Consider the following 23005-nt stretch of genomic DNA (forward strand, 5'->3'; position numbering starts at 1 on the left):
AATGGGCTACTGAGGTGAGGTTCCTTGTGCTGAGCACAACTTGTTTTGGTTTGCATTTCATCGGAAACTGAATATGATCAGGTACCCGACTTTACTACTTACACAATAGTTTGTGAGACTTGTATTTTTGAATTCCTCACAATTTTCAGAATCAGAAACACAGAAGCAAAGAGTAGAACTCGCACACCAGCAGCCCATACAATAATTCATTTATTGCTTAACATATGTACAAGTGATCAAGGTGCTAAGTGCACTGAGGAAGGTCTGGTGACCGAAAACGTTTTGCACTTTTGGGTAGCACCTTTATCACTTGTACATATGTAAAGCAATAAATCAATTATTGCATCGGCTGCTGGTGTGCGAGTTCTACTCTTTGCTTCTGTGGATTATCGCTTTGGAACCAACGCACCCACAAGGACTGGAGTTTTTGGCGCGACACCCCTCTGTCTTTTGTCAGAATCAGAAACAGCCACTTGGCTCTGGGACTATGCTGTGGCTTCACTCAATGCCCTTCTTTATACTATCTGTTCCCAACATAGAGGTAGAACATTAGACTAGAGGTGACAGCGATTCACCACAGCACTGGGAAATGGCACATGGCGCCTCCCATCTTCTGTAGGTAGTGTAGGCACCTTCAGTCAATGCAAGTGAATGGAGAACACGCCCAACCCTGTCAAAAAATGGACTAAAACTGTTTGAATATGAAGTAACACATTAATCATAGACAAGATTTGAAATGTCAGGCTAAATATCTACTTAAATCAAATGAGTCGATAAAATACATTTAAAAAACAAATTATATGAATTATGTCCATGTTTAGCAACAGACTTCAACTATTGTCCGTGCAGTGTGTTGATGGACATTTTCACATTATTAAGCATTTTTTTGACAGAGGTGAGCCTCCTTCATTCATTTCCATTTCTCAGGTCTACCAACAAATAATGGCTGCCACAGATTGCCGTGAAAAGGGGGGCGGGGTCACCTCTAGTCTGATGCTCAACCTACTGTATATGGTTCCAACAGATTGCTAAGGACACAGATGTCTTATGTCCTCGTGCTGTAGGCCTACCTGTAGGTGTTAGCCTTGGTAGCTCGCCTCCTTTTGGAATTGAACAATCTCTAACCTCTTAAACAGACACCATTTCCCAGTGTCAAGTGCATGAGCCTTGGAAGTGTGTCAGATTAATTAGTCACGCCCAGTGATTGGATACTCTGCAGAGTTTACCAAAGAGCATCCAATCACTGGCCGTGATTATGAGGGCATGATACACTTAGAAGGACACACACCAGACTTTGGGAAATGCCCAGACTGTTGTCCAGAGGTGTACACTCAGCTGCACCATGTTGGCAGACCTTCCAGCATGCAATCTCCATAAGAGTAGCAGTGTGCACATCCCATCTCTCTGAGGCCTGATGAAGACCCTGTTGGGTCGAAACGTTGTATGACCTAAATACATTTCAAAGCGGAGCTACAGTGTGCGGACTTCTACTTTTTCCACTAACAGACATTCCATCATGCCAATGGCCCATTCCCTCATGACCTGAGTAAGTTGAGACATTGCTGCTTTAGTCAACTTTGGACAGAATGTAAAGGGTACTAATCATTAGGGCAGCATCTGAATATGTTACTGAATGGTGTAACTACATACGGTACATCACTTATCAAATGCTCACAGGCCAAGATTAAATCAATTTTGGGACACTGATAATGTTTTACTCAGGGCTGGATTAATGCACAGGCTAGATATGGCTGCAGCCTAGGGCCCCCACCTGCCAGGAGGCCCCCACAGGCTAGATATGGCTGCAGCCTAGGGCCCCCCCACCTGACAGGGGGCCCTAGATTGGCCAAAAGTGAAAAATTGCAGAATTTGTGACAGGACGCAATATTGAAAAAAATCACGTGTCATGTTGAGTACAATTGGTAGATATGTAGAATTCCTAGCTTGTAATTATGACACTGTCTATGTAAATTTGTCACAAAATCTGCCTTCCAGGGGGGCCTACATTAACATGTAGCCTAGGGGCCCCAGACTATCTTAATCCGGCCCTGTTTGTATTCATGCAGGAAGACACTGTAGTATGTATGCCCTGAAGGCCACTTCAAATGGTATCAATAGTGAGTGCCATTGAGGGTTTGTTTACAGTTGCCGTTATACAGTCATCCCATTATACACCACAAGACGGATATCTGGACATCTGAATTTGAATTTGTTTATTGAACACAGTCCACCACCTTTAATTGCAATAATGAAGTGTGAGTGTATTGAAATCAAATTACCGAAGTTTACTCAAAGAACACCAGACCATATGTAGAACTGCATAATATTAAATATGACTGAAATATTAGTGCAATATGGGAAAAGACAGAGAAGGGGTTCAATCATTCAAAAAACATACAATGTAGTGATATTAAATATATGTCAACAATCTGCATAGCTACAGTGGGCCTATATGTCAACAATCGAAAACTTTTCTAAATGCAGAAATGTGATTAATATAAGGTTATGAATTACTTCAAACTAATTATGCATGTGGGGTGTTATACAAAAAACTCTCAAAGTTTAAAATTATTCAACCGTTATCGACCAGTACACAGATTTCACATAGCCAACCAGCTGCTTAATGACAAATATAAAAAACTCAAAGAAATTGCTTTCAAATATGAAAAATCACATCAAAACAGGAAAAAATGTGTTATGATCTGTATTTTCTCATGTCACCCGGCCCTAATATACAGTGAAGAGATGTTGTGTACTATATTATATTATAATCAAGGCTCTAAATTAACAGCAGCCAACCGGCCAAATGAAGGTGAAATTTCCGTTTGACTGGTAGAAAAGGCCAACTCACTAGGCACTTTGACCCATTCGTGAGTATATGTTTGGCTAGTAAGATTAACATCTACCATCCATTTTGGCTGGTGAAGAAAAAAGTTAATTCAGAGCCCTGATTATAATAATAACACACAGTCCATATAACAGAATATAGATGTGCTACATGCATGTGAGTCACAAGAGCTTCACTTTGGCTCCATTTGCTAACCCAAACCCTGGGTAGAGTGTGTGGGAGAATGTGGTCTGGACTTTGTGCAGGAGTGTCATCATGGTGTCAGAGATGCTGTAGAAGGCCAGAGTCCCTGCCCTGTGGTCCACATACACTCCTACTCTGGAGCTGGCCACTAGAGGGAGTTTAGTGCGTTTACTACTATTGTGGGCGAAATGTGTATATCCAGGCTCTACATTAAGTCTCCAGGACTGATCATTGTGTCCAAACCTGCAGTCATTTTCGGCTCCTTTCCTGCTTATAGTTTCATATGACACTGCAATATCAACTCCTATCCCACTCCACTCAACTTCCCAATAACAGGGTCCAGGCACACGCTCTCTACACAGCACCTGACACAAGCTATGGAATCTGTCTCTACGATATTGATACGATTGTGGGGCCGCATCTCTCCTCTCCACCCTCCTGTTCCCCTCAGATAGATGAAGATGCCGGTGTGCAGTGTTGGGATCCAGTGTGAAGTGGCAGTAATCTAATGCAAGAGAAGACAACAAAATACGTCCATATACTGCATTTATCTGACAGAAGAATAGTTGTTATCTACTGACTGATCAGTGTTTCAGTATTCAGTGTGTGTGTGTGTGTGTGTGTGTGTGTGTGTGTGTGTGTGTGTGTGTGTGTGTGTGTGTGTGTGTGTGTGTGTGTGTGTGTGTGTGTGTGTGTTCTTACACTGTCGGAAGTCCTCTCTGGTGACTGGTTCAGACACTGAGACAGAAATTATGATATTAGCTATCATAACGCCATACAGATAATCATTGCTATATCACAATAGTCACTACTGAATGACCAAATTCAATAAGAGTCCTCCACTACAAATCCTTCATATTTATTGTATAGGGTCATTCCACACCATTTGATGAAATCTCCTTGCACTTCTGTCTCAAAATATTTACACAATTTTTTTCCTGAAGGTTTAATAACCCTTTCTTTTTGATAATGTACATTTTCTGAGCTTTTATGCACCCCCTTCTATTTTATTTTACACCAAGAATATAGAGATTTTAATATAAATATAATATTAAATATAGAGAATTTTCTCAGCAGAATGCATCAAACTGGCAAAGTGGGCCTGTACGCTGCATAGCGACAGCATCACAGCTTCATCAAAAACGAGCCCACTGGCCTCTTTCAGCTTGTTGGAAATGTGTCAATGCCACTGGACATTTGCAAACCGCCCACAGCAGTTTATTTGTGTGTGTCTATTTTCTCAGAACAAAAACACTGGTGAACAAAACAATGCAACATCTTCTGTTACATAAACAACAACAACCAGTAATATTTTCAGAATATTTTGTGATGTGAGTGAGAAGAGATTTGTTCAATCTGCATGGAATGACCCTATAGACATCATACAGTATGTTAGGTCCTGTGCACCAGTTAGTGGGACTTAAAAATGACGTCAATGAAATTATACTGTATGAGACAAGTTCCCAACATATGAGTGGCACCAACTTTAAATGTAAGCTTGTGGATGCTGACAAAATGTCTTTGTAATGACTTACTGAGTGGGGGAAGCCACAATAAACTCCCTGTGCTTTTGACTGTGAGATCAGGATCCGTATCTGGAGACCAACACAGAGACACCCATTTATACACATGTATCACAAGGTCCCGCATTCTGATTGGCTGGTATGTTTTTTTCCCAAACCATTCAACTATGTAATGGTTCAACTCCTTGACTCCTTAGAGCCGTGTAGACACTAAACGCCTCATAGGTTTTTCCCGTCCTATGACTCTGTGTGTACACCAGAAATAACTAAAGCGACCTTGAAAAAGTCCTTGAAAAAGTTTCTGCATCTGCTCTGGGTGTAATTTTCCTATATTTGATATAGCTAATCACACAACGGTGATATGAACATTCCAATTGAAAGCTGAAATGCTGAAATGTGTCATTATACCATTCTCATGATAATGTATCATTCTACTCATTACCATAATATTAATTTACTTTTAATGGCTGAAATTCAATCCCAGGTCGCTTCGTTCCTGGCGACTTTGCATTCGCTCTGGTCACTTTTGGTGTACACACGAGGTAGAGTAGATTTAATTAGTGTGAAATGTATTAAAGGGGTATGCCTCTATTTTGGGGCTTAATACAGTCAAAATCGTTGGTCAGGGTTTAAAAACGTGGTAAAGTGTCTTATTTTTCATGTAAGCCGTTGTCTTGCTTTAAGACCAGTTAAAAGAGGGAGCATGTCGCTAAGCTAGTGAAAGTCAATGGATCCGTGTATACAGGGACGTGCACAGGAATCTAGAAGGGCAGTTGCCCAACCTCAACCACCCCCCCCCCCACCCCCCCCCCCCCCCCCCCCCCCCCCAACGGGGAAGCGGCCTTCAGACTTTTTAGGAAACTTCACCATGGGATGACAAGGCCCAACTGAGATGCAGAATCTGATTAAGTTCTGGTCATATTTAAACCACCTGACTCTCTCCCTGCTCATATGTACTCAGTTGAGACTTGCAACTCATTACTGGACTTTTTTAATGACAAAATCCATAAAATCCACCAACATCTTCTCTGCAACCCCTCTCTTCCCTCCCCCACTGATCTCTTCCCCCTCCACCAGTTATTTTCTAGCTTCCATCTCCCGGACTCCTCTGAAATATCTGACCTCATCTCCAAATCCACGCCCTCCACCTGTCAGCTTGATCCCCTCCCCACAACCCTTGTCAAATCCTGACTCCCCTCTCTCCTCCCCTTTATTTCTGCCATCATCCACTCCTCACTCTCTACTGGTGCTGTACCCTCTCTGTTCAAAGTTGCTGCTGTCACTCCTATACTCAAAAAACCTGGCTCTGATCCCTCTGACTACAACAACCTCCACCCAATCTCCATCCTTCCATTCATCTCCAAAATTCTAGAAAAAATTGTAGCCTCTCAACTCCATTCCCATCTAACTCATAACTCCCTCTATGAGCACTTCCAGTCTGGTTTTCGCCCTCGACATAGCACTGAAACCGCCCTAGTTAAAATCACAAATGACCTGCTCATGGCTGCTGACTCTGGACCAGTGTTAATTTCGTCAACCATGACTATGACTAAAATATTTCGTCAATGCCCTTTTTTGATTTTCGTCATTTAGACTAAGACTAAGACTAAATTGAGAAGGCAATGACTAAAATATGACTAAGACTAAAATTGATTTTCGTCATTGTGACTAAGACTAAGACTAAATTTTAAAAAGCTGACGAAATTAACACTGGTATTAAATAAAATAGAGAAAAAGAGAACCAGTGTGTGAAGAAGTTTTATTCTGTACAGTGTGGTATATGTTAAAAAGAGAAGCAGTGTGCGGAAAGGTTTATTCTCTACAGTCAATGATATATGTTAAAAGTGTGTGGAGAAGTTCTGTAATGTACAGTGTTGACTAAAATGACGAAAATGACTAAAAATTGACTAAGACTAAAATTGATTTTCGTCATATAGACTAAGACTAAGACTAAATTGGGAAGGCAATGACTAAAATATGACTAAGACTAAAATTGATTTTCGTCATTGTGACTAAGACTACGACTAAATCAAAAAAAGCTGACAAAATTAACACTGCTCTGGACTGCTCTCTATTGTCATTCTCCTTGACCTCAGTGCAGCCTTTGACACCATCTCTCATTCTATCCTTCTCCACAGACTCTCCTCAATTGGCATTAGTAACACACCCCTTGACTGGTTCCACTCCTATCTCTCTGGTTGTTCTCAATTTATTCAAATGAAGTCTTTTAAATCTAAGCCCTCCCCTGTCTCCTCTGGTGTCCCTCAAGGTTCTGTTCTGGGGCCCCTCCTCTTCATCATCTACCTCCTTCCCCTTGGTAATATCTTCCGCAAATTCAAAATTAATTTCCATTGCTATGCTGATGACACCCAGCTCTATTTATCTGGCAAACCCTCTGACACTCTCCCTCCCCCCTCCCTCACCACTTGTCTCTCTGAAATCAAATCCTGGTTCACCTCCAATTTTTTGAAACTCAATTCTAACAAAACTGAAGTCCTACTAGTAGGCACCAAATCCACCTTATTCAAAGCAGATAGTTTTTCCTTCTTAATTGATAACTCTCCTGTCTCCCCCTCCCCTCAAGTTAAGAGTCTGGGCGTCATGCTTGATGGCTCTCTATCCTTCCTCTCCCACATTAACAACATCACATGGTCTGCTTATTTCCACCTATGCAACATTAACCATCTCCGCCCCTCTCTCACTTCCCATTCTACCTCCATTCTTGTACACAGTCTTGTCACCTCCCGTATTGATTACTGTAATTCTCTCCTCTTTGGTCTCCCTCAAAAATCCCTCCACAAGCTCCAACTGGTCCAGAACTCAGCTGCCCGCATCATTACTAAAACCCCTTCCTGTCACCATATTACCCCTGCACTGCAACATCTCGACTGACTCCCTATCAAATATAGAATTCACTTTAAAATACTTCTCCACACCTTCAAGGCTATCCACAATCTTGCCCCCACTATCTAATCTTATTCACATTGCTGTTCCCTCCCACCCCCTCCGTTCCTCTTCCTCCATTCTCCTCTCTGTCCCCTCTGCCCGTCTTAATACCATGGGTAATAGAGCTTTTAGCTGCTCTGCTCCTCAGCTGTGGAATGCCCTTCCCCCTGACATCCGAAATATTGACTCTGTGCCCCTGTTCAAATCCAGGCTAAAAACCCATCTGTTTCAGATAGCCTATTCTTTATGATTCTTAAACTGTTTTATTTTATTTCATTTTATTTTATATATATTTTTTTAATTAATTTATTTATTTTGTTTAAAATTCTGTTAATGTATCTTGTTTTATTTTTGTTTCTCTCTGTACAGTGTCCTTGAGTGTTCTGAAAGGCGCTTTTAAATAAAATGCATTATTATTATTATTATATTTAAGATTGTTGCTCTGCGCATGAGCTGGATCTGTGGGATTAGCCAACCTCAGTTTAAAAAAATCTAAATCTGTTGATTCTGCCAAACCCTCCATCTCAACATCTGAGGTCACCATCTTTTTCCCCTCATCATCATGCTCATGCTCTCTCCTTTCTGTGCTTTCAGTCTTCCCTGACATCATCTGACTGTTGCTCTGGCTCTCTGAACACAGCTGATGCCCTAAATTCGTCATCTGTGTAATTAAATAATTACCAGTAGGCTACAAATTATTATTATGCTATTATTATTATTATTATTATTATTGTGGTATTATTTCTTGTAGGCCTAGTAGTAGGAGAAGTATTATTGTCATAATTGGGCCTATTATTAATATTTTATTTTATAGTAGGCCTATCTTGACTATGTGTACAGTATGATATAGTGTGCTAGTTTTTAAACATGTAGGCCTACCAATCATACATCAGAGATGATCAGCCTTGTGCCTACCTGCCCTAAATGTCTCCTGATCCACATTTTACTCATGTGTGGTTTGTGGCTGCTCCTCATCTTAAATGAAATGAAATGATAAGAAAATGCCTTGCTAGTTTTTAAACCTGTAGCCTATCAGTCAGAGATGATCAGCCTGCCCTACATGTCTACTCATGTGCAGAGGTTTTGTGGACATTGGCAGCGGAAACCGTTGGGTCGGAGAATATCAGCACAAGAAAAAGCACTTTCCTAGCGGTCTGAAGATCAGACCTCTATAATTGTGCTTTATTTCCATCATTCACCTTGCTTGATAAAACGTCATGTCATCATCTGCATGTAACTTAGATAGGTTAGCCTTCCACAAAACAAGCTGAGCCATGTAGGCCTAAAACATTGACTGCAAGCTAGCTGGCTGTCGGGTTTTTTCCCCCTCAAATATCTGAACGTGGCACATCCCGCTGTCAGATTATTTAGGATCACTAAACGTAAACTCGACATCGGATTTAAGAAACGTTATTTGTGATCATGTAGCCTATTTTAATACTGTGTAGGCTGCTATGTTTCAAGCTCACCTCAGGCCGTTAGGGTAGTACCTCTAGGACAGTGTTTCCCAACCACTGGCACTGTGCCGTGAGAGATCGTCAGGTGTGCCGTGGAAAATTCTTGGGGATTTCTGTTTTGTTTTTTAATTCATCGTTATTATCAGCAAATAATGCATATGCCATTTTCTAGTAGCCTAGTGTCTGCTGTTGCCTTATCACTAGGTGGCAGCAGGTAGCGAATTGCATTGATGTATCTTCAGTAGCCCTAACAAAAAACGTCCATCAGCTGCTAGTCAAAACAATCGTCCAGACGTGACTGATAGTTAACTTTGCTAGCGCTGTTTCTTCATTAATTAGGTCAGAAAACCAAAATCCTACCCTGAAACAGATTTGTGTTTTGCTTACAACCTTACTGAAAAGTTACACGAGTGAGGTGGTGGCATGATTGAGCACACAACGTAGTTGGTCCGCGTGCTTTCTAGTCGAGTGTGATGCCGAGACCCTTCAAGCCAGACTATCGAACTGCCGGTAAGCATAATATAGCCCGGTTTTAGGGAAAGGGGAAAGCGATTACCTCCTGTTACCTCGCGGGGAAACTTGCACCTTTGTCACAAACACCCCTGGCACAATTTCCAATAAGTTTTTAATAATATATATGACCGTAATATCTTGCATTTGAAAACATGAGATTTCCGCTTTTAGTTCATGGAGCGCTGTCAAACTGTCCGACTTCTTCTGATCGACCTGTTGCAGCGCTGTGGTCAAACGGCATTTTAGGGTGGGCCTTAGCCAAAGGTGAAAGACGCATAGGTTTCACATTAAGATTAAGTGAGTAAAATATACAGAGATTGATATTTGTACAAATGCATCTTCAGTGATATATTTCCCAAATGTTGCTACTGTCAGAATAGCATTATTTCTATTCTCTGTATTCCTGCTAATAGAATGCTTTTGGACAGAATAACAATTTGTAAATTGTAGGCCTACTTTGAAGTTTATAGCTTATTTAAGAAGTGACCATTAAGTGCACTTTTTATTTGAAAGAGGAAATATAAAATATGACTAAAACAATACAGTTTTGTGTTTATTTGATTGCTATTCAAGACACTTTGTAGCCTATATTAACAATATTCAGAGAAGACAGATAATTATTTGTTTTCATTATTTCATCATTTTTGGTTGGTGGTGTGCCGCGAGATTTTTTCAAGGGAAAAAGTGTGCCTTGGCACAAAAAAGGTTGGGAAACACTGCTCTAGGAGACACTGACGAAGGCAACAGCCGAAACGTTTGTCTACACTTCTGCTGCTATGTAAATACAAAATAAAAAAGAAGAAAAGAAGAACCCGAGTGCGATCCACTTTTTCACCTTCCTAGTCGCTCTAGGCTTGCCTACTCTCCCACGGCATCTTCAAAATATTTTGTGTCTCTGCCCAGTCGCATTCTTGCTCCCCCAACCCCCGACCAGCGCGTGCCCCCCTCGCAACGCGCATGCGGCCCCTCCCTTTGCCAATCTCTCGAGGTGTCAGGTGACTCTGAATCTGACTCTGAAAGTTAGTTCAGAAGCTTCAATCAAAAATACAAATCAGTTGAAATAGGAATCATAGCCTATTTTTCAGAGGCATAGCTATAGCTGACAGTCAGGTTTTTTTCTACCTAAACGTGGCACCTACGGCTGGCTGGCTGGCAGATTTATGATCACTAAATGTCCTACTCAACATTGTTTTGGAGAGCTTGATAGAGTTCTTCAGCGGAAGCGGAAGCATGTAGTAGATTGTAGTCTTTCATGTTAGCATTTAAGGACGTCCTGGTTCCTATCGGCTTCCGGCCTCCATTGGGAATGAATAGGGGTAAATTTCAAATAAGCTCCGAGTGCAAGCACGCGCTTAGCGAACCCCCGCAAACTGTCGAGGGTGTTAAAAATAGGCTGTAGGTATGACATGGTTGATCATTTTGTGTCAAACTTCGACATAAATACGATGTTGCGTCCATATGCTAAACCCGGAAGCTTTTGGCGACTACAGAAGCGGCGCCTGTATCTAACGGCATGTACGTGCGGAAGGTTGTACCCATGGCAACCAAAGGAAAGTATGTAGTTCGGAAGTTTTAATGATCAGAAAGGGGTTAGCAATATTGAATTATAATCGTCATGATTTAACATGTGAATACACCAACATGATGATACGATCCGTTCCACTAATGAGAAAGGGATGCGGGGACACGCTAATGTTCGTTGTTGCCGTGCAACTTATATTTTTGCCAAACCTGAATCTCTATGGCGTTTTGCAATGTAAAAAATCGCCATGGAACCGGTAGTCCAAACGCCGCATACAAGTTGACGTCAACGCTGAAGAGCTCTATTGTGAGCATATATTGTACCCTAATATGTAGACCTACTGTGTTCAGGCTACATTTCAAGCTCACCTTTCAGGCTCTACTACCAGACATCTTCAAAATCTTTCGTGTCCCTCATAGGTGCTCAAGTGACTGTCGCGTGCAGCGCTTCTCCCTCCCCCCAGTGGAGTTGTTGGCTCGTGCCCATTCTCGACAGGCCTGGTGAATTTGACTGACTCTGAAGACTTTGTTGTAGAAAACTTCAATTAAAATTATGAATTATACCGAAATCAAATGATATTGAAATATTATTAAAATTATAGCCTAATTGATATTATTTTTCCCCTCCCTTGGAAGGGCAACGTCAGCCAAGGTGGGCAAAAGGGCAGTTGCCCGGGCACCTTGGGCAACTATGCTGTGCACGATTTTAACTGTATTAAGCCCCAAAATAGTGGCATGCCCATTTAATCCCGAAGGAAATTCAGATGTCTAGTAGCACACACAAATACAAATTCATTTACTTTTACACATATTAAACATGCAACCATTAAGACAACAAAATACGTCCATATACTGCATTTATCTGACAGAAGAATAGATGCTATCTACTGACTGATCAGTGTTTTAGTATTCAGTGTGTGTGTGTGTGTGTGTGTGTGTGTGTGTGTGTGTGTGTACGCGTGCATGCACATCTGAGTACACATGCTAAGGGGATGGGGTCTTTTGTGTGCACATGTACAGTGTGTGTGTGTGTGTGTGTGTGTGTGTGTGTGTGTGTGTGTGTGTGTGTGTGTGTGTGTGTGTGTGTGTGTGTGTGTGTGTTCTTACACTGTCGGAAGTCCTCTCTGGTGACTGGTTCAGACACTGAGACAGAAATTACAATATTAGCTATCATAACGCCATACAGATAATCATTGCTATATCACAATAGTCACTACTGAATGACCAAATTACAATAAGAGTCATCCACTACAAATCCTTCATGTTTATTGTGTAGGGTCATTCCACACCATTTGATGAAATCTCCATGCACTTTTGTCTCAAACTATTTACACTTTTTTTTCCGGAAAGTTTAATAACCCTTTCTTTTTGATAATGTACATTTTCTGACCTTTTATGCACCCCCCTTCTGTTTTATTTTACACCAAGAATATAGAGATTTTAATATAAATATAATATTAAATATAGAGAATTTTCTCAGCAAAATGCATCAAACTGGCAAAGTGGACCTGTACGCTGCATAGCGACAGCATCACAGCTTCATCAAAAACGAGCCCACTGGCCTCTTTCAGCTTGTTGGAAATGTGTCAATGCCACTGGACATTTGCAAACCGCCCTCAGCAGATTATTTGTGAGTGTCTATTTCCTCAGAACAAAAACACTGGTGAACAAAACAATGCAACATCTGTTACATAAACAACAACAACCAGTAATATTTTCAGAATATTTTGTGATGTGAGTGAGAAGAGATTTGTTCAATTTGCATGGAATGACCCTATAGACATCATACAGTATGTTAGGTCCTGTGCAGCAGTTAGTGGGACTTTAAAATGACTTCAATGAAATTATACTGTATGAGACAAGTTCCCAACATATGAGTGGCACCAACTTTAAATGTAAGCTTGTGGATGCTGACAAAATGTCTTTGTAATGACTTACTGAGTGGGGGCAGCCACAATAAACTCCCTGTGCTTTTGACTGTGAGATCAGGATCCGTATCTGGAGACCAACACAGAGACACCCATTTATACACATGTATCACAAGGTCCCGCATTCTGATTGGCTGGTATGTTTTTTTCCCAAACCATTCAACTATGTAATGGTTCAACTCCTTGACTCCTTAGAGCCGTGTAGACACTAAACGCCTCATAGGTTTTTCCCGTCCTATGACTCTGTGTGTACACCAGAAATAACTAAAGCGACCTTGAAAAAGTCCTTGAAAAAGTTTCTGCATCTGCTCTGGGTGTAATTTTCCTATATTTGATATAGCTAATCACACAACGGTGATATGAACATTGCAATTGAAAGCTGAAATGCTGAAATGTGTCATTATACAATTCTCGTGACAATGTAATTCTACTCATTACCATAATATTAATTGACTTTTAATGGCTGAAATTCGATCCCAGTTCGCTTCGTCCCTGGCGACTTTGCATTCGCTCTGGTCACTTTTGATGTACACACGAGGTAGACTAGATTTAATTACTGTGAAATGTATTAATCCCGAAGGGAATTCAGATGTCTAGTAGCAGACACACATACAAATTCATTTACTTTTACACATATTAAACATGCAACCATTAAGAGTCTCTCAGTGCACTAATGCATGGGGGATCAAGTAAGTCCTTATTCACATCTTGCTATATATTTTGTCACTTTCTATATCCATCTAACCTGCTGCAGATATTTTGACTGCAACCTGACTGAAGATCGACTCTAATTTCTCCTCTACAGGTAGCTCCATCTTCAGTGCAGAGACGGATGTTTTCACCAGATCAAGGTAGAGGTTGGAGTTAACATTCAGGCTGGTTGGAATTTTACTGCCAGGAATATCAGAGATGGACCCTACATTCTGTATAGAAACACACACACGCATGCACGCACGCACGCACGCACGCACGCACGCACGCACACACACACACACACACACACACACACACACAAACACACACACACATGCACCCACACATATACAAATGTGTAACAAAAAACTAATTAAATAAAGTAGATTCATGAAGTAGCTTCATGTTTGACAATACTGAATGTTGTGCGTAAACGAAACGTAAAACGAAAGCCAGCATCATACATATTAACACCTATGTTAAACCTTACTGTCACCAAAATTGTCATGTCTATGTCTTAATGTAGTTGTGATGTAGTTGAGTATTTTCAGCAAATAGTTAATAGGCCAGCCGGCGACCCCATCTGCATTGGCTACGTCAAATCAAGAAACTCAAAATAAAAGAGGGTTACTAGGCAAGTCGCTATTAAGTCCTTTGTTTTAGTAGAGGCTCCGAAGATGTTGCGTCACTAGGCGTGGCCTGGCTCGCATTCAATTAACAGCAGCTTAAACTTGAGACTGAAGCCATTCCATGTCATGTATTTCACCTTACACATTGCGTCGGCGCATGTGGCCCAAAAAAATACCCCAAAGCACTCAAAAGCAGAGTTGCCTCGTGACCCTCCTTAATTTTGATGTTCAAGATGCTCTTTTTCCCTTGAAGGGCACCTGCACGGAACAATTATTTGAAACCAAAGGCAGTGCTCTCCCATCTCTTTCTTAAAGAGTTTTTAATGTTGAGATACAGTTGAAGGTTTTTCTCGGTTAGTTACCTTGAGGAAATGGATGTGATCCTGTGTGTGTGAAAGCTGCTCCATCTCAGCAACTCTCTTCTTCAGCTCAGAGATCTCCTGCTCCACTTGTTGCAGGAGTTGTTCAGCTCGACTCACCTCAGCCTTCTCCTGAGCTCTGATCAGCTCTCTCACCTCAGAGCGCCTTCTCTCAACAGAGCGAATGATGTCATCAAACATCTGGTCACTATGTTCCACTGCAGACTCTGCTGAGCTCTACCAGGCGACACAGAAAGACAGAAAACAGAACACAGCTAGTAATATGCATCTGTACAGTCTCTGCCAGTAGTACTGGAACCCTTGGTTTAAGTAGCCTACATAATGGGAAATTGTGTTTAAAATAGACTGCCCGACACGTTTCCACCTACATGGTCTTCATTTACCTTGAAAAAGTAAAACAATATTGCAACCAGAGTGCCACAGTTTCCTCCTCTTTATTTTGAAAGTGAAAGTGAAAGTAAAAGCCAACTGGGAAACTCCAACTGCCATTGTCATTGTGACACAGCACTCCACAGCACACAAGTGAACACTGCACACAACGGAATTGCATTTATGCCTCACCCGTGCAAGGGGGCAGCCCTCAGTGGCGCCCCATGGGGAGCAGTGCGGTGGGACGGTATCATGCTCAGGGTACCTCAGTCATGGAGGAGGATGGGGGAGAGCACTGGTTGATTACTCCCCGCACCAACCTGCCGGGTCGGGAGTCGAACCGGCAACCTCTGAGATGCAAGTCTGACGCCCTAACCGCTCACCCATGACTGCCCGATTTTGTGTTATTTTTTGTTGTCTACTACCCACTGACTGTTAGAGCACCCGTGTTGAAAAGTTTGGATCCTTGCAGCGCTTCCGTTTTTCCTTTTTTTCGAAGAATCACCACGTGTATGATGAATTAGACTACTTTTCCCCCATGGGACATGCATTAGCCTTTCCTGGTGAACCAGTAGCCTGTAAGTAACAGGCTACTGGTACACTGCCCTTTCACGCCTCTCCGCAGGCGGGGTTTAGTCAAAAGATGCTTGCACGCGGTTGGAGCAACCTCATATGAATGACATGTCACTTCGACCACTCACGTTGAAGCTTTGTGACGTAGGACGTGTCGTCAGGTAAGCACCGCCAGGTCGGGAACCAAAACAGAACAACGTCCTTTAGAAAATCAACTTACGTTATTTTGGATAACACCGCTGAAATTGCTGCTTCCATCCCGACGCATGATAACTCCTCGCACGCCGCCATTACTGTTGTGATTCAGGGAGGGGGCGGGCACAGCCGAACTACCCTGGGGGAGGGTGTTGCGTTCGATAAACGTCATACCCACTGAAATCCCTCCCTACGATCCTGATTTGTCGTGCTGCCCCGGTTATTTCGAAAACGGAGGAGGAGAGCGAATCACAGGTGTACCAGAAGGATTGTGTAGCCCAGCCCCCCTGGGCGTCAACACATAGCTTCTGGTTCACCAGGAAAGCATTAGCCACCTGTGCCACCTGTTTCACGGTTTCCTCTATCACACAAGACATAGAAATTGTCTGGGGGCACCATAAATACGGTACTATCATTTGGTAAAAAAAAGAAGGAGAAATCCGATTTCAATGGTGTGTTATGTTGGTAAGAAATCTACCAGAGATGGAACTATAAAGAACCTTCTTGGATGTGGGGGTAAGGCAGTAATTTATTACAGAAGTCTAATAATATAAGGATGTGCAACCAAATATCAACCCCTTAGCGCAGAGCCTATGTTATAACCTTACTGTCACCAAAATTGTAACGACTATGTCTAAATCTGTTACTTAAAGGAACAGTCCACCCTTTTTTGATTTTCACATATTTGCAGTATTTCCAAGCATCATACATAAATGTGCATATCATTTTCTTCTCAGTTTTTTTCAGTACTTAGATGTATTGGATCAGCATTATTAGCATAGCTTAGCATAATCACTGGAAGTGAATGGAGGCATCAGCATCAAGCCACAAATGATCACTTCAATAGCTGTTTTTTACATGAATTTTAAAGTACTTTATAAGTACATTTGATGATGATTTGTTTGCCCCCAATAGACTTGCATTGCTACGCTTGATTTGGCTAGGCAATGGAAACACAAAGACGAAAATTATATGCACATTCATGAATAATGCTGGGAAATACTAGCCTGGGAGTACCCATGCTGCCTTGCGCGTTCTTTTCGAACTGCTGATTTAGTTTGGCATTTGCCGCCAGACAAGGGAAATACTCAAATATGTGAAAATCAAAAAAGGGTGGACTGTTCCTTTAAGGCTCTTGGTAATGTCATAGCAATATTGTTATAATGTTTTTTCAGCAAACAGTGGGCAAATAGGCCCGCCACCGACCCCATCTGCACTATGAGGCTACGGAGGGGTGCCAGTACTGCTGCAAATGTCATTTGTCTTAGTTTTGTCTGAAATTACAAAATCTATTTTGAGAATAACAATGTTCTATTCTAAATAACCTGGGACCTCCAAGTTCAAGATACTGGTGGTATAAATTGTATAGCCTATTTCTATTTATTTCTGGAGATATAACACATTTTAATAAACTACGTAAGGGGTGCCAACACTGCTGGGTCTGTGTATTTAACTATCCAATTAGTCTAACTTTGAAATGCTACTGCTTCCCATCTTGGGATTTTCTTCATGAATAAAAAAACATGTGAATCACAAAAAAAAAACAAATTCAAATATCTTATAATTTCAATCTTTTCAACGCTTGTGTAGGCCTAATGGATCCCAACTAGGACAAGAGGAGTTTGTTGTGGTAAACCTCCCGCCCAAAGCCTCTCACAGGTTTAGTTTAGTTTAGTTTCGTTTATTTGTTAGGGACAGATATAGCATGTTGTAGAACAGCCAAACAGCAAGCATCATAGCATTTATAGTAAATGCCTGTCCCTAGGACTTTTAAAACAAGACACTAACGGTAACAGCAATAACAATAAAACATTGTTAACTCAAAAACAGCCTATTCACTCATACACTTCAATCATTCATCCTTAAAATCTATCAGTCATAAATTTGAAATTGATGTTTATTCATCCATCCATCTCATGCATCTTGTGCACTGGCAATTGAGCCAGTGCTATTGCTCGTGCTGGGGGTTGCTGTGAGGTTGAAGGTTCAGGCCCTGAGTAGGAAACCTCTTTGTCTCTTCTTCATTACTCACCTTCAGAGTCTCAACTGCTCTCCTCAGCTCCTGAAGCTCCTTCTCTCTCTTGTGGATTGTCTGCTGGCATCTCCGTTGGCTCTGTCCCAGCCTTTCCTGTTTAAATAGATCATAATTCATTTCATTACTCTGAGGGGTAAACATTTCAGTCCACCTTTTTTTTTGCACATTTGCGGAAAGAAAGTAGAACATTTTGATTGTTCTACCAGGTTTGGGCTTAGTGTTAAGCATCCAATGTGAACAAAATAAAGGGAGTATATTGTTTATATGATTAGAAGCTGTATCAAATACAAAGTAATAAACATAAAATAAAGTGCCGTACAGTGCATTTCCAACAGCACACAATATTATTAGGTTACTGTAAATAGGCCTACGGTATGTTCTTATTGAAGACATCATATCCTATGCAATGGATAATTCTTAGATTATGTGCAATTTTGGCCTTGACATCAAAAAAAATAAAACTGGGGAATATTTTTTAGGTTTTGCTTATCCATCATGTGTAGAAAATAGAAACACATTATGTAAGTGGTTGTGCAAAATTTATTTTTTATTTTTTTTCTGGCTTTATTTGAACATGTAATTTCCATCACACACAAACAATGTGGTGTACACTCAAAACTATTAACATAACCAATGCAGTCTAGCTGCAAGTTTATAAAGCTCCAAATGTCATGCTTGCTTGTAATTTACAGCCTACTTGTTGTGATTATAGTGAAGAAAACTAGCCTTATTAGTATAAGCTAGCACTTTGTACCTGTTATTATACAATCTGATGTGGAACCTGAATAGCAGGCCATCACACACCAAGATGAAATATAATCTTAACATATCTTAGCAGGTTAATGTTTCACCCTATTTTGTTGTTCCCAGGACCTTACACAGTGGATATACACATACACATCTTACTCAAATGCTTTGGGTTTATTTTTTAAATCACATTATTGCACAGAATATTTTTATATTAAAGGTGGTAAAAGTTTATTTATCTTTGTGTCATTTCTTTACATCACAAAAACAGTGTAGGCTCCAACCGTATCTCACGTCTGTCGTAAAGTCTATACGAAAAAAATGGGGAAAATTCTGGGGAAAATTCTAGGGCAGAATCTACAAAGGACGTGGTGCATTCAGTTTAGACTTTATCGGAAGACTTTACGACAGACGTGAGATAGGGCTCGTAGACTGCAAACAAGAGGGTTATGCTGCCAGGTAGCAGGGCCGGATTAAGACAGCCTGGGGCCCCTGGCTACATAATTACAAGCTAGGAATTAAGGATAACATGTCTACCAGTGATGCGCGGGCTGACCCGAAAGCAGCGGGCGCTTGCAATTAACTGCGGTCGACCGCAGGCACGGGTTATGAAATATTATTTTTTAATGAAATTCGGGTCGGGTGCGGTCGGTCAGGACCTTTGAAATGATGCCGAATTTTAAAGTAGGCTATAGGCTAGCCAATAGGCTATAGTTTACTTTAGCAGACAGGGACATTTTTTGCGAAATAGATCAAAGTTTATATGGCTGAATAACTACGATGGTGCCACGCGCTCTGCAGGAGACTTAATGAGGCTCCTGCGTCGGCCGAATATCTTCTGCGCGCAACTGGTGCAGCAGGTGCAACCATTGAGTGCATTTTGAAGAACACAGAGGGTGCTCTCTAAACAGTGCAGTGATGGATATAGCCTACATATTTTCTTATACAATTGTAATGGTTTCGCACTCATGTGTTGCTTACAGAGTTTTTTTTTCATTTCCTGTGTCGTACCATGACTAGGAGGCAATCCACTTGACGGCTGGCTCCGTCTGGTCACCAACCTACAGATTAATTTTTGTCTTAAGTCTTGCCTGGTTAGGTTAGATTAGAAGGATGAGTGGCGGGCCTTTTGGCAGTCTCCTGAGTGACACAAGTACAGCATCAGGTCAAACCCCATGTGAAGATGTAGGTTAGCTGGTTTAACCAGACCACGATAATTACTTTGTAATTCATCTTTGGTCTGGATCCTCGATGCCCTGTACCGCTTGGGTGGGAGGAGTGAGCTCAACTTTGGTTCGAAAGTAGTGGTGATCAATCACTGTCAGTTGACGTTCATGATGTCTGTTATTATGCGCCCAAGTGCGTTCACTTATTGGCCAGCCACCTGGAGGACGACTAAACCCTCCCCAGAGAAGCCCAATCAGACCATTTGTGGATGACGAAGTAATTGAAAATGAATAGTCTGGCCTGTACTCGTGCATTTTCGCTCAACTTCATGAGCTCGCACAAGGGTCTGGTCGAGGTGAGTTGAGCCAGAAGTGCTCTGTGCACATCATACTCGATCCCATAGAGCCAATCACAATTGTGGGCGGTGTGTTAACAGTTATGATGTAGCATCATGCGCGACAACACAGTAGCACAACAACGTCCACTTTCAATATGATTGAAGTAGTACGTTATTCAAAATGACATACACATTTAAATCTCCAATCAGGTTCGAGATTTTTTTAAATACACCCCCACCTTGTAAGAGCTAGGGAAACGACAAAGTTCCAGATGGATGAGAAACATGAGAAACATCCATTTGTGTGGGAGTCATGCAGGTCAATGGGTTAGTGTGATATGTTGGGATCTTAAGACCCCTGGTCATGGACTCAGGGCCGGATTAACACTTTCTGAGGCCCGGGGCTAATTACCCGGATGGGGCCCTTCATATCATGTTCTGACGCATGACGTCACACAAACCCACTGACACATCAGCGTACACAGTAGGCCTACCAATCTATGACAGATACCGTTTAAAGTTAACTGGTGATATTATTTCTAGGGGTGGGCAAACATGAAAATCTTTAATCGCATTAACTCAATGACTTTCTGTGATTAATCGCATGGCGCGCGAAACCCAAAAATAATAATAAATCATAAATAAAATAAATAATAAATAAAATAAAAATATTTTTTAAATTAATAAAATAAAATAATTAATAATAATTTGCATATGTACTGTGTAGATAACCTATGTAGGTCTAATATTATATTCCACAATGGAAATGTAGGCTATTTGCCAACCTATCAGTCTAAATGTAGTAGGCTATATGCCTATCCAATGTAGGCCTACTAATGAAACAAATTATTGCATACAATATTACACTAGGGCTATTTAAGATTGTAGGCTACTGAAACTGATATATTAGAAATTATAAACTCAAATTAGGATGGTCTACATGGGCCTACAAGAAAAAAAACAAAAACTTGTCACTTAAAAAAACTATATGTTAAAACGGCTTGCCATAGGCGTGCGTCTGTGAGATATGTCCCGCCTTCTCTCACTGTCAAAGACTCCCACCTTCTCTCTTATCTGTCGCTATTTTTAAGGTGTTTCAGCGACTAGAAACTAATTGACTGTCTGTTGGCATTGACAGCAATTACATCTTTCAAAACAATAACGTTGACATGACTAACACTATCTTAAATGCTGACGAAGTTGCCGATGTCGCAAAATCATAGCCTACCATGTTGATGCAGCCTACTATGCACGCGCAGCGCCATGTAGATACCAAAACGTTGCGTGAGGAATGTAATATCTCGCGGTTCGCTTTTTGATCAGGGCTTTAGTAAGTCCGCGTGGTGTTATTGACAGCTGATAGACAGCCAGCACAACAGTACCCTTTTCATGCTGACCGTACAATAGACTAACCTTGCGAGCTGCAAAGGCGAGCCACATGCTGCTCGAGAGTTGCGCAAGGAGGACCAGAACTGTGTAGGCCTACCGGAAAAATCTTTGCTGGTGGTAGCCGCTACAGCAGGCTGACTACTCCACAGGTTGGTTAATTTGGGTGTTTTCTGTAATAATTCTTTGGCTCTTTCCTTTTTTATTTCTACTAATTTTCGTTTTTTTGCTCCGCTCTCCTGTTTCCTATGGCTCAACATTTTCGCTCGTTTTCTTTTTTTTTCTTCTATTATTTTTTGTCATTTGACATTCCGCGACCGGAGCCCCCCCCTAGCGGTGATGCCCGGGGCTGCAGCCCGTTCAGCCCATTCTTTAGAGACGGCCCTGCATGGACTTGGTGAGCCCATTCATTAATCCACCCATGTGTTTGTGACAAAATACATGACATTATAGAAGCAGAGAGTTATTAATAAACCTTCAGTCGGAGTTGGTAGGTTGTAAAGCATTTGCTCTGCATAAATGTATTCTTTTAAAGAAAATGCACAACATAAAAATAGCAAGACTACAGTATAACAATGTCTCTGACAGTATTTGTAGTTCCATATCTTACCTTTTCATTACTCCATTCTTCTGTAGCTGAGATGGTGTCATGGCCTTTATGTTGGTCCATCAGGCACAAATAACAGATGCAACTCTGATCAGTACGACAATAGATTTCAAGAACCTTGTTATGACGAGAGCAAATCCTTTCATGTAGCTGACCAGTGGCATCGACTACTGAGTGACTTCTGCCTGGGTGAAGCTCATTGTGAGCTATAAAGTGAGTTTCACAATACGACATCAGACAATCCAGACAGGACTTCACAGCTTTGAGTTTTCTCCCGGAGCAGATATCACACTCCACATCTCCAGCGTCAGCGGGAGCATCAGGCTGAATTGTAGGCCACGTCTTTCTCATTTCTTCCACAAGCTCGGCAAAGCTATAATTCTTGTTCAGAACTGGTCTCGTAGTGAAAGTCTGCCTACACTGAGGACAGCTGTAGACTCCCTTCTGATCTTCCTGATCCCAACAGTCATTAATGCAGCCCGAACAGTAATTGTGTCCACAGCTGAGAGTCACTGGATCCTTCAGTAGATCCAAGCAAATAGAACACGAGAAAAGATCTTGTTTACTTGACATTGCTGCTGCCATTTTCCCTCAACTTCTCACTAAGACGCCCGAGTCCTGAATGGCAACAATTTCTCTACATTACCTTCCTTGTTAGAGAGTGCGCTCGGTTCACATGATCCTGTGAGAGGATATGAGGAATGTGGGATATCCTGATTTGCAGGGCTGTTAATAAGCATAGGCGGCGGTGGCTGTTCAGGGTTTGTGTGGGTGTGGTTTTTGTTTTGCAACTATATTATGAATCACAACTTTTGATAAAGAATGTTAGTAGAAACTACCAATGACGTTCAATCAGGGAAGTAGATATGAACTCATGGCCCTGATAATGGCAGCAGCAGAGGATTCCACACAACCTCACAGCGTATCCCATAAGTAGCCTACAGTATGTCTATAATGTGATGAGTTTG

General features: G+C 41.4%; 1 protein-coding gene across 1 annotated transcript; it reads right to left on the reverse strand.

Annotated features, from left to right (window-relative positions):
- Nucleotides 1-1962: 1962 nt before the first annotated feature.
- Nucleotides 1963-22906, reverse strand: LOC134447888 (E3 ubiquitin/ISG15 ligase TRIM25-like). The gene is made up of 9 exons (XM_063197600.1): nucleotides 22041-22906; nucleotides 17791-17886; nucleotides 14604-14837; nucleotides 13665-13842; nucleotides 12930-12989; nucleotides 12099-12134; nucleotides 4567-4626; nucleotides 3734-3769; nucleotides 1963-3536 (listed from the first exon to the last, which is right to left on the reverse strand). Exons 1-9 carry the CDS (start codon nucleotides 22620-22622, stop codon nucleotides 3010-3012), a joined length of 1809 nt encoding a protein of 602 aa, XP_063053670.1. The 5' UTR covers nucleotides 22623-22906; the 3' UTR covers nucleotides 1963-3009.
- Nucleotides 22907-23005: the final 99 nt, after the last annotated feature.

The sequence above is a fragment of the Engraulis encrasicolus genome, chromosome 1 (assembly GCF_034702125.1).
Source record: "Engraulis encrasicolus isolate BLACKSEA-1 chromosome 1, IST_EnEncr_1.0, whole genome shotgun sequence".
In the NCBI taxonomy this organism is placed as follows: Eukaryota; Metazoa; Chordata; class Actinopteri; order Clupeiformes; family Engraulidae; genus Engraulis; species Engraulis encrasicolus.

Bases quoted from the DNA above. Each gene is read 5' to 3' on its own strand.
- LOC134447888 (XM_063197600.1), bottom strand. From the start codon at position 22,622: ATGGCAGCAGCAATGTCAAGTAAACAAGATCTTTTCTCGTGTTCTATT. The intron at 13,843-14,603 runs GTAACTAACCGA...GTTTCTATACAG, and splicing joins ATCACATCCATTTCCTCAAG to AATGTAGGGTCCATCTCTGA. The intron at 4,627-12,098 runs GTAAGAACACAC...GTTGGTCTCCAG, and splicing joins CAGAGAGGACTTCCGACAGT to ATACGGATCCTGATCTCACA.